The sequence below is a fragment of the Pungitius pungitius genome, chromosome 2 (genome assembly GCF_949316345.1).
Source record: "Pungitius pungitius chromosome 2, fPunPun2.1, whole genome shotgun sequence".
NCBI classification, from domain to species: Eukaryota; Metazoa; Chordata; class Actinopteri; order Perciformes; family Gasterosteidae; genus Pungitius; species Pungitius pungitius.
The window spans coordinates 29,657,197-29,669,940 of NC_084901.1; the positions used below are offsets into that span (position 1 = coordinate 29,657,197).

A 12,744-nucleotide genomic window follows, 5' to 3' on the forward strand; every position below is an offset into this window, starting at 1 on the left:
AGCAATCTGTTTCCACCAGTAAACGCCTTGTAAAAAGTAATTTGAAACATGGTTTCTTTTAAGATACTGTCTGAAAGGAGATGCAATCTAAACTAACCCTGTTCTTAAGAAATACAGTGACAAGTAGCCTGTGGCGATCTGTATCACAGATGATTATTTTTGTTCCTCTTGTCAATGGTGCAGCGCTCTGTTACACCACAGCTGTGCACCACTTTTAAACCCAGGAGTGGAAAAAAAAAAAATAATCTTAGAAGCGTATTACATGATGCATGAACAGTAAAGGTCAAACTTTCTCTGTTAATAAAACTGTGACTCACCGAGATGCCCTCAAGTTGAACCACTTAGAACATCTCCTATGACAGCCATAACTTCAATGTGCTTCAAAAGAAAACAAAAAGATAAGACACAAAGTTCTTTCTATCATTAATTATAGTGATTTATTGACAAAACAAAATGTTTTTAAAACCAGGTTTTTATCTGGTCATCTATGCCGAGCATCAGGAGAGCGCTTCGGGCTTAAACTGTACCAAAGACTTTAGAGATACCCGGGCTGAGAGCGTGAGCCGGATTTAGGAAAAGTACATCCTCTGTTGGGATTTTTTGTGCTTGGGGCCCAAGGCAAGATGGATGCCAGAAGGTGGATGGACTCCACAGCATTGAGTGGAGAGTTGTGGGGGGGGGGGGGGGGGGGGGGGGGGCGTTTAGCTCCCACTGGTTCTGACATGCACCAGGTGACCAGATGATCGATCTCACCCGTAGACACACTTGTTCAGCAGCTTGACAGACTGGAGATGAGCAGTAGTAACCTTAGATATAACCCCCCCCCCCCCCCCCCCCCCCAAACTCAAGATGTATAGATTCAAAGCCTACCATGAACATTGTAGCTTCGTTGTCATCAGTCAGAGCAGCTGGTGTAGTGTAAGGCGCGGAATGAGCCTCACGGGGTTAAATTGAAATAGCCACATGTTTTGCTTTGTCTTGTTACAGATGTCCTGCAGAGGAACACAAGCACTTACCCGGTGGTGGCAAAGGGAGAGTTGACTGAAACGGAACAAATAAATGCAGAAAAACTTTTTTTACCGAAGCTTTCGGAATCCACAATTGTACATCCAATGTTAATGTCACTTGTCTACGTGCATGACATCGTGTACAAGTTAGATAGAATAACTGCTCCAAGGCTCTGGTCAAATACCCCCAAGAATCTTTAATGTGTGCAGATACTGTATATTGTATAACATGTGAATAGTTTATATGCAATGAGACTGCATCACTACTAACTGGAAATTACCCTGAATGCATTCACACTATTTTAGTAAATAAGTCAAACACAAATGCTATAAAACAATATTTATTACAGTATTCTCAACAAATAAGTATAAAGTATAAATGTTATCTTTAAACGACAAGGCCAATATTCACATATTACTTAAAAAATCTTAGCTTGGTTTCACTTTCCAGTACACGATGTCCTCTAAATGAAGCTAACATGGAGCACACATAAAAGGCTTAATGGGTCACAACCTGCTACAGTTCTGTCACAGCGGAAATGGAGAACTTACTGCATGAATCAAATCTATTTCAGTTGTATCTCAGCACACGATTGCCTGGATTACATTCAAAAGGAAGCGACTAGTACATCTAAATATTTTCTATGACCATTACAAACTTCAAATAAACCTAATCCCCACTATAACAACTCCTGTCTTAAACACAAACTGCTCCATATTTGGAGCGTTTTCCTGCCAGGTGCTCTCTCAGAAGACCACTCACTAGACGGAAACTATTCGGGAATATTAAATGGACAACTCAGAAGGTCGGACTACGCAGGCTTCACATCTATTGTGATGTGTACTTCTTAGAAAAATAGAAACCCTTCCTAAGTCTGTGTAAGTCTTACACAGTGGGACAGACAGTTACACGCGTGCGACGACACAAACGCGGCAAGAAGAAAAGATCTCCTCTGTGCAGCTCGCAGTCATCTGGTGTTTTGCAGCATTCTAGAGAAACAGCTGGCGACCACATGACCCGGCGCCGCAATCATTTCCAGATAAAACATTTTGGATGATTGGTTTCTCAACATCTCAGTGGGGCCCCACTATGGTATGATGTCACAGTGGTCCCGGGGGCCCCGGGCAGCTCAACAACAGCTTGTAGTCGATTGTCAGATTATTAGCGTTTGTGTTTCTCTGCTGAGGCAAAGTCGTGCGTTTAAAAAAAAAATGAAAAATACAATTTAAAAACAAGACCCTTTGAAACCAACCACTCAAAATCACAGATTCTCTGTGAGGAATCAAAGCCTCAACAGGCAGCACTTAACTGAGCGGTTTCATACACTGGTTTCATACACTGGTTTCATACACTGGTTTCATACACTGGTTTCATACACTGGTTTGGGGTAATCATCGGTCTCCAGTCATGCTCGTAAATAGTCCTGTACATATATTTACATGCGGCTAATAAACATTCTTTATAAATGTGTCGGTCCACTGAGAAAAGGCTCAGTCCTCTGTGTGAATGCCACACATCCTTGTTGCAGTTAGTATGACTTTGTCTCTCTCTTCAACAGGTACGGTCCTGCGGCTTCCACCTCGCTGCCTCGCTTTTTTTGTCTCTCGCCATCGGCCGGTGGGCAACTTTTGTGTGCGAGTGCGCGTGTGTGTGTGTGTGTGTGTGTGCGTCGTGTGTGTGTTTAGTTTATGAAGAGCTGGTGTATTTCTGACTGGAGCGGGAGCTGGATCGGTCCAGTCCGTTCCCGTGACAAGAGCCCTTCCAGCGTCCTCCGGAACCTCGTTCGTCCAGTGGAGATGTTCTGTAGCACCAGCAGCACAGGCAAGACTGCAAACGCCACACACACACACACACACACACACACACACACACACACACACACACACAAACACACACACACACACACACACACACACACACACACAATATTGTTAGCTTTCTGCTGACTGCGTTTTCCAGTAATACATTGTTTTTATTGCCAGTGTGTACACCCTCCTACCTGGAAGCAGTTTTTAAACTTCTGGCTGACAAAGTAGAGGGCAATCGGGTTAATGCAGGAGTTGAGGGAGGCCATGTTGATGCCGATGTAATCCATCACCAAGAGGAAGCTGGCGGGGTGGGGGGAAAGGGACAGTTGGCCGTCAGGACTACAGGAAGTCGCGGAGAGGGGAACAATGCTCTGGTGACGTCTGCGTGCATCTCGTGTCCACGGTACCTGAGCAGCTCGCAGCGGTTGGGGTCGCTCTCGTCGTAGATGGTTTTCTTCAGAATGCGGCTGAGATGGAGGGGCAGCCAGCAGAGAGCGAAAATCACCACGAGGCAGAACACCGTCTTGGCTACTTCCCGTCGCTGCGCGCGCACACACACACACACACACACACACACACACAAAAGAGATTAATACTGACGCCTCTGTCTTTCCAGGCCTTGTGGCCCCAGAGGATCCAAGGGGGCGGTACCTGTTTCATGTGGTCGTTGAGTGCGATGCGCATGCCCTTTTTGCGGCTGAGCATCTCGCAGGACATGAGTGTGTAGAAGATTCCCGTGCAGGCCAGCGGGAGGCAGAAATAGAAGCCAAACAGCCACCAGTCCTTCACGTCCTGGTAGAACTGGACAGGGAAAGAAGACCTCCTCAAAGAAAGTACAACCACAACAAAAAGTACAATTTATGAAGACTCGAGATGCTGCTGTAGTGTTTAAATTGTTATTGGTAGTGTTTAAATTGTAATATTAAAATATTTTAACTAAATTACAGTAAAAAAGAGTCCTGTTAGCAAAAACAACCTTTAATTTAATTTCTTTATTTATTATTAGTTTATTCTGTGAGTTTTTTATTAATTTTACAGTCTACTCTTAAGATTTTCCTTTTAAATGCTACCTGCCTCGTGCAAAAGCCCTATGGTTTTAGCATAATGTACTGTGACTGATAGCTTTGCACTTCCAGAACTCGAAATCTGGTACAAATACGTTAAATACGTTTTCGGCTGGTTTTGGTTTGCACAAACTTTCTCTTTAAGTAGTCCATCGACTCATGAGAATTATGTCTCATGCAAAAATGACATGAAGCTTCCGTTTCAAATAAGAAAATAACACTTCACGAATGTCGAATGAGTCCCATTCGGAGGATTTTACCTTCATGAAGCTGGTGGTCTGTTCCGGATGGATCAAACACACGCGCAGCTTGGCGCCCCTGTACGGCAACTCCAGCATGTCGTACGCCAGCACCTCGGGGACCGCGAGCATCACAGCGAGCAGCCAGATCAGCGTCACCTCCGCCGCCTTCCACAGAGGGACGCCCATCCCCTTCACCCTGCTCCATGACGTCACTGCGTGGTAGCTACACCAACAGGCATACGCATGGGCCGCATTCAGCACGGACATTTTCTGTGTGTGTGTGTGTGTGTGAAGAGCAGGGGTCCACATACCGGTCAATGCTGAGAGCACACAGGCTGAGGACAGTGATTCCCACTGAGGCCTTTTGGATGAATGGCATCAGCTTACAGATGTACACGCCGAACGGCCAGTCCTGGGCTATCAGCTGCAGGGGAGAGACATTCGGGACAGAGAGGGGGGGGGGGGGGGGGGGGGACATTTGTAACGAGAGAGAAATGTCACCCGTGCGCACACATGGACAGACGTCTTTGAGGGTCCCGTGTCGCTGTGCCAGTGAGCCAGAGTCAGAGGTTACTTCTCGCTGCCAGCTTGTCTCCCAAGGACTCAAAATCAGTTCGGCAGTGTCTTTAATGGAAAGTCCGGCTATACTTGGGATTATTATCACTGGCCCTGTACTTGTCGGCCGCCGCAGTTTGATTTCGAGGCTTTGAAATATTCCGGTTTAGAAAAACGAAAACACTCCTGTTATAAACTCAGCAGATCCTGCGTCTCCTTTAAAGTCTCACACTTAAAAATACCTGAAATGTGGGACCGTAACAGAAAAGAAAAATGCGTCACTCACGGGCAGCCCTCCCGCTCGGCTCACTTAAAGCTGATCCAATCATATTTTGGAAAAAGCAACAACTTTGCCACGTTGCTTCCTGGTTTAACATTTTGGCATTCACTCTTAAGCCCACTGGGTGTCTTTCACATCACGCATGTGTGTGCGAGCGAGGACCACGGAAGAATTTGGTTCAAATCCCGACATCTCGACACTTTTTTAGCTTGGGTGAGCTCTCGCAGTGGAGCTGAAATAGTCTGCGGGTCCTATACTTAAAAAGTTATTCATCAAAAACACAATGTCGGGTCCCATTAATCGACGAGGAAAAAAGAGAAATCATTGACCAAGCGAAGGAAAACACCAGACAGACGTACACAAAGGATTTCTGTTGTCACCTTAAAAACATTGATGGGGATGGCGATGATTATATACAGCAGGTCCCCCAGAGCCAGGCTGCCAATCAGAACATTGGGTCCATTTCTCATGCACTTGTTCTTATACATGATCTTGAGGAGCGTGGAGTTGCCGATGATCCCCACCACAAAGATCAGGCAGGACACGATGGTGTTGACGTACTTGAAGGCGTGCGTGATCTCGGTGCGCTTTAGACACATGGGGGGGTTGGGAGCCGGCTGCCCCGGCTGAGGGAGCGCGAGCGGGGCGGTGGCGTTGCTCCTGGTCGGCTCCGAGGCTGCGGCGCCGCCCCGGGCATCGCGGGCGAACCGGGAAGCTCCGACCCCGGCGGCCACCAGGAGGCAAAGCAGCAGGGAGGCGACGGCCCTCATGCTCGCCCACGCGCACGCGGTCGACTGCGCTTTGGAGGCGGAGTTCTGAGGGTCCTGTAGAAAGAAAGTAGACCAACCGTGAGCATGACAAAGGTGTGTTTTGATGTGCTCCCAAACTTTCGATAGCACAGTTAAAACAAAACAGAATGAGCTCAATCCTTCCTCATGAGGAAATTGGTTCTGAATGAATAGATTTGAAAATAATGAGGAACAGCGTGTCTCCCATGTCTTCTGTGTGTGTGTGTGTGTGTGAGACAGACACGCTCTCTTTCTCTCTCCCCCTGATGACCTTAGCTGGGCTCTGAGCCTCTGGAGAATCATGCGTACCCCCAGGATGCCCCGGAGCATCTCCCGGGATGATTTACTTATCTTTATGGAGACGCTATCAAAACCCAAACACACAGACGGAAGATATGAAACCCTTCAGGGACAAACACTTTGCTTTTGATGCTCACATCTATAAAGCGTACTTACACCTCCTGCAGCCCCCACGCACCCAACTGGCATTTATGGCCGCACGGGGCTCAGAAACACAAAGGCTGGTTCTATTCCCACACACAAAGGGACAAAGTCACATGGATGCACTCACACATGTGTCACAAGAAATCTGTTCTAAGAGGGTTTTTTTTTGTCCCTACACGTCCTCCGTATCATCTGAATAATGCCTTTGTGTTGTGTAACATGGAGCCTCATTAGGACATGTCAAAGAAACCTTGTCTGATCTAATTGGAAAGCTGGGGTTTTAGCAGACGGATCCTCTGAATCTAATATATTTGACTTTAGAAACCATTTCTGACCTTGAGGTCTGCTGGCTTCACTTCTAAAGACGGGGAGGGGGAGAGTTGCCAACTACTAAGGTTTGAAATGAAGGGGCAATTAGTGGTTTAAAAAAAGTGAGTTTGTGAGGGGAGGGAGGAGCATGAAATACTAGAAAGAAATGTGAAAAACATTTCACACACAAGGAATGACAGTTTGATGCTCTGAGCTGTTTGGTTGGACAAAAGGCGGAAAAAGGAGAAGAGGGTGGAAGAATTAGATAAAGGAAAAGAGGGAGAGCCGAGGAACTTTGCCTCCGAGGACAGGAGTCACGAGAGTGACCCGGAGGCACTACATTTGGGGAGAGCCGATGAATTAGCACAATGGATTCTATTTAAATGGCGAATTTGAGAAATACATTTTCCTGAATGGGACTTTGAGCCAGAGCTTGTAAGATGGAATGGCTTGATTATGTTATTAATTTTAGGTTTGTGGCTTGATAAGTTGACGAAGATAAAGCATAACCAGATATAGAAACTAGATAACGACTTATCGACATCTAACACAAGAGAATGCCCCCCAACTACACCTATTCTAAACTACTGGTTTGAGCTTAAGGAATAATTTCTTAATGCAAATTAAGAAAGATGCAGTGCAGAAGATACAAGAACATCTACTACTCAAGCAAAGTAGAAATACGGCACCTGAGTGAATGTACTTATTACTACGGGTGGGTCTATCAGCAGAATGTGTGCATCATCATTTAAAGCTTCTTAGAAGTAACTTAGAACTGATTTAAGGCCCGAGTCGTTCCTTTTGCACGACCCAGGACTCCAACTTCCAACATAAAGAGACAGCCCTGATGTCACGCCATGACTTCTGCAGCCACCTTTATTGCATGCAGGGACATTTCAAGTCAGTGCCAAAATTACAGTTCTCAAGACAGGAAATTCAGAGAATACTTTTTACCCATTGGCTTTAATATGAAGAGACCATGCAAAACTAAATGGTCAAACGTGTATGAGATTTAAACTTCATACGGCTGCTGTGTCACAATGACAGTAAAAGAACTTTGGTATCGCATCCTGGACATAAGTGAAAAGGGTTTTTTCATGAAATGGAATGCAAATGTCCTTATAGGAAGCAAAGAATAAGAAGAAAAGTAATAACAGGAAATCTGACATTCCTGTCTCAAGGTTGCATTGAGAGAAACACCTTGTGGTAAACGGGAGGGCTGCTTGTGGAGAAGAATGCACACGGCATACAAAATGGATCACAGGAAGAAAACATTCTAATTCTGGAGGTAAAAAATACAACAACATCCTCAACAACAATTTGGGGATATTTGCAAATAAAAATGTATTCAAAAAAGACCTTCCCTATTGACTTAGATACCATTGCTTGAAATGGTGGAGCAATCACTAACTGCCGAGGGGCTGCAGGAGCACAGCTGCAGATGTGCAGATGCAGCTGTGATCTCCGGTATTTTTTCTTTTGTTTATTTCCTCTCTAAATACAGCTTGGGGATCTGGACAAAATCGCATGTCGACATATAGATTATTTTATATCTCGATAACGATGCATATCGTGATACCGCAGGTTTTCTGGTAATTCAATAAATAGATATTACAGTTATGTTATTGAAAAACATGACGCATTTTCTCACTCAAATTCGAACTTTGGTAGAAAATAATCCAGTTAGCTAAAAAATGTGCGTTATTATCTGCTTGTTACCATCAAATAAGACGCTGTAATTGTAACTTGCATTGACACGATATGACAATATGACAGAGGATAATTTATAATGCTAAATTATCCACCAGGCCTATGAAATCTGGCACGTTGCAGCTATGAGTACGAGTTTTTTTTTTTCTTACTTAGGCTGCATAGGTTAAAACTTTAGTGAATATTTTAAGGAAACCTTAAGAAAGAGACCATTTTCAGGAAACCTTAACTCGGGGCCCTCTGTAGAAAGCTGCACACACTTACCTACATCGTGAAATCAAAAAGTGTGTGACCAGCGTGGACAGATCATGCCGTGCTAATGCGAGCTAACAGAGCAGATCCTCTGCATAAGTGCATGAGTATGATGTTGTCATGACAGCACAAAACATTCAAGCACCAAAAAAATCAATAAATCCAGTGCAAAAGGAATGGTGAAAAGGAAATGGTAGCACTTCATAAAAAGGAAAACATCATATGAAACGAGACCTAACAAATGATGATAGGGCCATGTATCATGAAAACCTGTTGTCCACCATTCACAAATGAATGGGTCACTTTGACTTTGTGATTAGTTCACACTGAATAGATGATAAGCGAAGGAATGCTATACACACTGACTGCATTAATTGACGTATAACCCATTAAGCTGAAATGCAGTAGTACACGTTCATTTCACACCCATGTATTTGCTCTGATAGCAGGAGCACATCCATTCTCATAGAGATGAGGTCTTTTTTTGTGAGTCACTCCTTTCAAATTTGCCAAAAAACGCAACGCAACAAGACATTTTTTCAACATCCAAATACGTTGTAATTGTGTCAGACATACAATGCAGGAGCGTGCACCAGCAGTTTGAATTGATTCATTGTTGTATGAGAATGTGTTATTTCACAATCTGAATTGATCTGAAAAACCTTGAAAACAGCAATGCTGCATCACGTGTGAACTAACCACATATGGTGACTTTATGGTGCGTTAACGGGAATTTACTGCATTCATTACAAGCATGAGTCGCCTATTAGTTACGCATTAACTGTATTTTTATTGCCTTGAAAAGCCGATTCAATTCCTATGGCGTGTGCCTGAAATAAAAAAAAGGCAAGCCATATTTAAGATGCACAAACAATTAATGAAAATGTGAAATCGTTCACTCAGATGAAAGCATAGTTTCTAAGATCACAGCAGTATCATTCTGATGAATAAATAGCGGGAAGGATAGAGAGAGTAAAATACAATATCAAGTTGTCTCAATCGAGCCAGGAGAGATCAGGAGTCACAGGCCCGATGAAGAGCAGCACAGTGCAACTCTTCTACGCGAGGTGAACGGTCAGAACCGCTACTTGACCGCGAACAATTAAACCATGAGGCTGAAGCTCGATGAGCAAATCAATACTCACCGGACCGCGCAGTTCTGCTGTGGTCCCAAAGTTTCCCGATGAATAATTCCAGCAGAGTTCCGCTAATTGGCACGGTGCTTGGTGGGTAATCAAAGGTCGAGTCAGACCTGCCCGCGGTGTGTTCGCTGTGCGCCCGCACTCTGCTCTCCAACGCTCCGGCTGCGGTCTGACGCACGGAGTGACTGCGCAGGCTTTTATAGCCGCGAGCCAGGAGGCTGCAGAAGATGGGCCAATCAAAGACGCGCGCGCATCCTTCCCCATCGGCAGTCAGGACGCAACTAAATACGCAGTATACTTTCTGCTTTTCGTGAATATGCGCAAAGCTGCGTCGTTTCGACCTATCGCCAGGAACATCCACTGATGGCTTTTTTTTTGGTTATTGGGCTGATGACGTAGAGGACAGTGGAGATGAATGGATTTCTCCGACGTGCTATCCTCAGTAGAGGAATGGTACCCCGCAGGATCTCACACACACACACACACACACACACAGTCCGTGACGTCTGTCCTGCAGGCTCTCAGGTGCTTGGGGAGATGTTACATTTGAACACATAAAAAAACATTTTTCACATGACTGACTACAAAGGCCGCTTTGCCAGGAAAAAAGGATGTTGCTGATGTTGTTTACTTGTTTTCAGTGGTGGGTGCTTCATTTAAAGAAGAACATTCTCTTCACATTTATCGTTTCATGTCCTCAATTTCAGTGAAACTTGAAACTTTTGAACTTTTAACAGAAACACGAATAGCAGGACAGTGATGACACAGCTTGTTGGATGTTACAGCGGGCCTTATGACTGTCAAAACTACACTTGCACCTGTGAATGAGCCATTTTGTGTTCAAAGTTGCAACCCACTCATGGTCACACAAACGGACCACATCGACTTGCAGGAAGTGCTCATGAACACGTTGTTTTCACATGTTTCAGCTTTTCAGAGCCAACACCAAAGTATCTCTCACCTCTAACACGGTCACCATCACCATCAGTGCCAGCAGGCACAAACATACCACACACACACACACACACACACACACACACACACCAAACAAAGGACCTTTCTGTGGAGTCAGTTTAATGACACCCGTTCCATGCTCTATTTTGGGAGGGCGACTATTCTTGGCACCTAATTTGTGTAATTAGCACAATCTTGTTATTGTTGAATCATTAACCCGACATTATCTCTATTATTCTCGTGGTTCCATGCATTATGTCCCCACAACTCATTCCTGGATTACACTGCACCTGTGTGTGTGACGACGTGTTGATATATCCCCGTTGCTCTGGAGTTTTTGTGTCCAAATACTGAGTGACTCAAATGAGGGGTGAAAAGTAACATTTATGTTTGTAGCAAATGCCTATTAATTGCAATGAGCAAATGAGCCAGTGTTAACAGTGGTTACGCCCCCCCTTAAATTTTGTAAGCGGGTTAGGAACTTATACAGCTTTGGGGAAGTTGTTGTGTCCGTGCCCTCATCACCCTGAATGTGCCAGAGGGGGAGTGTGCTAAAACGACATTGCCCGGGGTGTGAACAGTCAGACCCGATCCTATTGGCTCCGTTTCTCAGCCGGGCAGAGTAGATTTGTTCCAGAGACGGAAGAGGGACACCAATGTTCTTGGATGCACCCTTAATTAGCGACACGCTGCCTGTCCTTTCTCCCCTCTGAGGTGCAGCTGCGAAACCACACCGTACATCCATAGCTCAGGTCACTTTCTCTGGTGCACGAGTCTCTGTGGGAAGAGTCTCTGGTGGGCCTTCTTCACCACTTCTCTGGTGGTTCATTAGGTGAAACTTCCCACCTGTTTCACTGCCGGTATGTTGTGAAGAGGATGTTTACTATTCTTATCATAGACTTAATGAAACACAGGGGGACAACACACGCCAGTCTGGTGATTACTGGAAGTGAAACAGGTGGGGAGTTTCACAATAGCTGCAGTATGACACCAAAAGGATTATATCTACTGTATCTTTCACTTTGGTTTGTGCAACTTTAAATTGTGGCATCTTTGCTCAATTTACGATCTTTGAAAGAATTTGAGATAAATATCTATAAGTTCAGTCCCAACGTTCAGTCATACAACCATAGCCTTGGAAATCGGATCCATTTCTCTGTGCGTCAGTCTTTAACACATAAGGAATGATTTACTGTAGAGTCAAAGTAAATAACTTTTACATGACGTGGGCACCAGCTCTAATCACATTAGCCTTTGTGTCTGATGTAATCCTGTATGTTGTTCTTCATGTGAAGGATTTTAATGCTCATCCGTGCGCCATAAAGGTTCCCTGGATTCTTTAAGGCTTAACAAAAACATTGATACCCACTGAAGAGAATCAAAAGCCCTTAATCTAGAAAAGTGTTTTTCTCCTGTCTGGATCTTTAAAGAGCTTATTTTATGAACACGTCTCGGCAACGTATTGGTAGGTCTTTTGAAAGCCATAGATGGACTGAGGATATGGATTACCGATAAAAAATTCAGACGCTCCAATTTGGGGCTTCCCTTCTGATGTTTGCACCAATCAGTAATTCTCAAACACCAGGACCCATTTTTGAAGAATTGAAATTGTCCCATTGTGAAGAGGATGTTCCGCTCTTCATGATTGCTGCGCCGCTCAAGCTAATGTTGGACCTCATCGCCTATCCGTCAACGGAGAGAAAGCCGCGGCTAGACTGTACCAAGTCACGAGTCATCACCCACACGGTCCAGTTCAATCTGAACGGGGCTACAACAGCTAGACTCTGCCCGGCTTTCAGGGCCTATAAAGTCCCGGTTGAGGGACCTTCTCCGGGAAAGAAAACCACAGGCGCATTGCTTCACCAGGCTACTGCAAAAGAAAAGCCGTAAACCTCAAATGCTGGCATTCAAACGGTCACAGGCAAGCACGTGACGGATTGGGGTCCAGCCGGGCGCAGCGTGCGGGCCGACAAGGCCGAGGAAACACATGTGCTCTACGTGCTTCCTTTCCTCGTCTCGTCCACAGTGAAGCAGCGCCACGGCACACATGGACTCTAGTCGAGCGTCACGCAGAGTCCACGGCGTGATGGGCTCGCTGCCCAGAGGGCCGTCAGAACGTGGGATGCTTTGTTACACTGGGGTGGACTGTTCATGGGTTAGCACGCAAGATGCTTTGGTGGGCTTCCTT

The 12,744-nt window shown here is 45.1% G+C and overlaps 1 protein-coding gene across 1 annotated transcript; it reads right to left on the reverse strand.

Moving 5' to 3' along the window:
- Nucleotides 1-1,184: 1,184 nt before the first annotated feature.
- LOC119211379 (endothelin receptor type B-like) lies at nucleotides 1,185-9,758 on the reverse strand. Its single transcript, XM_037462235.2, has 8 exons — nucleotides 9,606-9,758; nucleotides 5,338-5,781; nucleotides 4,434-4,546; nucleotides 4,141-4,345; nucleotides 3,468-3,617; nucleotides 3,224-3,357; nucleotides 3,008-3,116; nucleotides 1,185-2,835 (listed from the first exon to the last, which is right to left on the reverse strand). The coding sequence occupies exons 2-8, from the start codon at nucleotides 5,725-5,727 to the stop codon at nucleotides 2,695-2,697; spliced, it is 1,242 nt and encodes a 413-aa protein (XP_037318132.2). The 5' UTR covers nucleotides 5,728-5,781; nucleotides 9,606-9,758; the 3' UTR covers nucleotides 1,185-2,694.
- Between the last annotated feature and the right edge of the window lie 2,986 nt (nucleotides 9,759-12,744).

What these genes read in the sequence shown, in the direction of transcription:
- LOC119211379 (XM_037462235.2), bottom strand. Translation starts at nt 5,727, where the DNA reads ATGAGGGCCGTCGCCTCCCTGCTGCTTTGCCTCCTGGTGGCCGCCGGG. An exon ending in TGTGCTCTCAGCATTGACCG is followed by an intron (nt 4,346 to 4,433) that starts GTATGTGGACCC and finishes CTGTTGGTGTAG; the next exon opens with CTACCACGCAGTGACGTCAT. An exon ending in AGACCACCAGCTTCATGAAG is followed by an intron (nt 3,618 to 4,140) that starts GTAAAATCCTCC and finishes TTCCCTGTCCAG; the next exon opens with TTCTACCAGGACGTGAAGGA.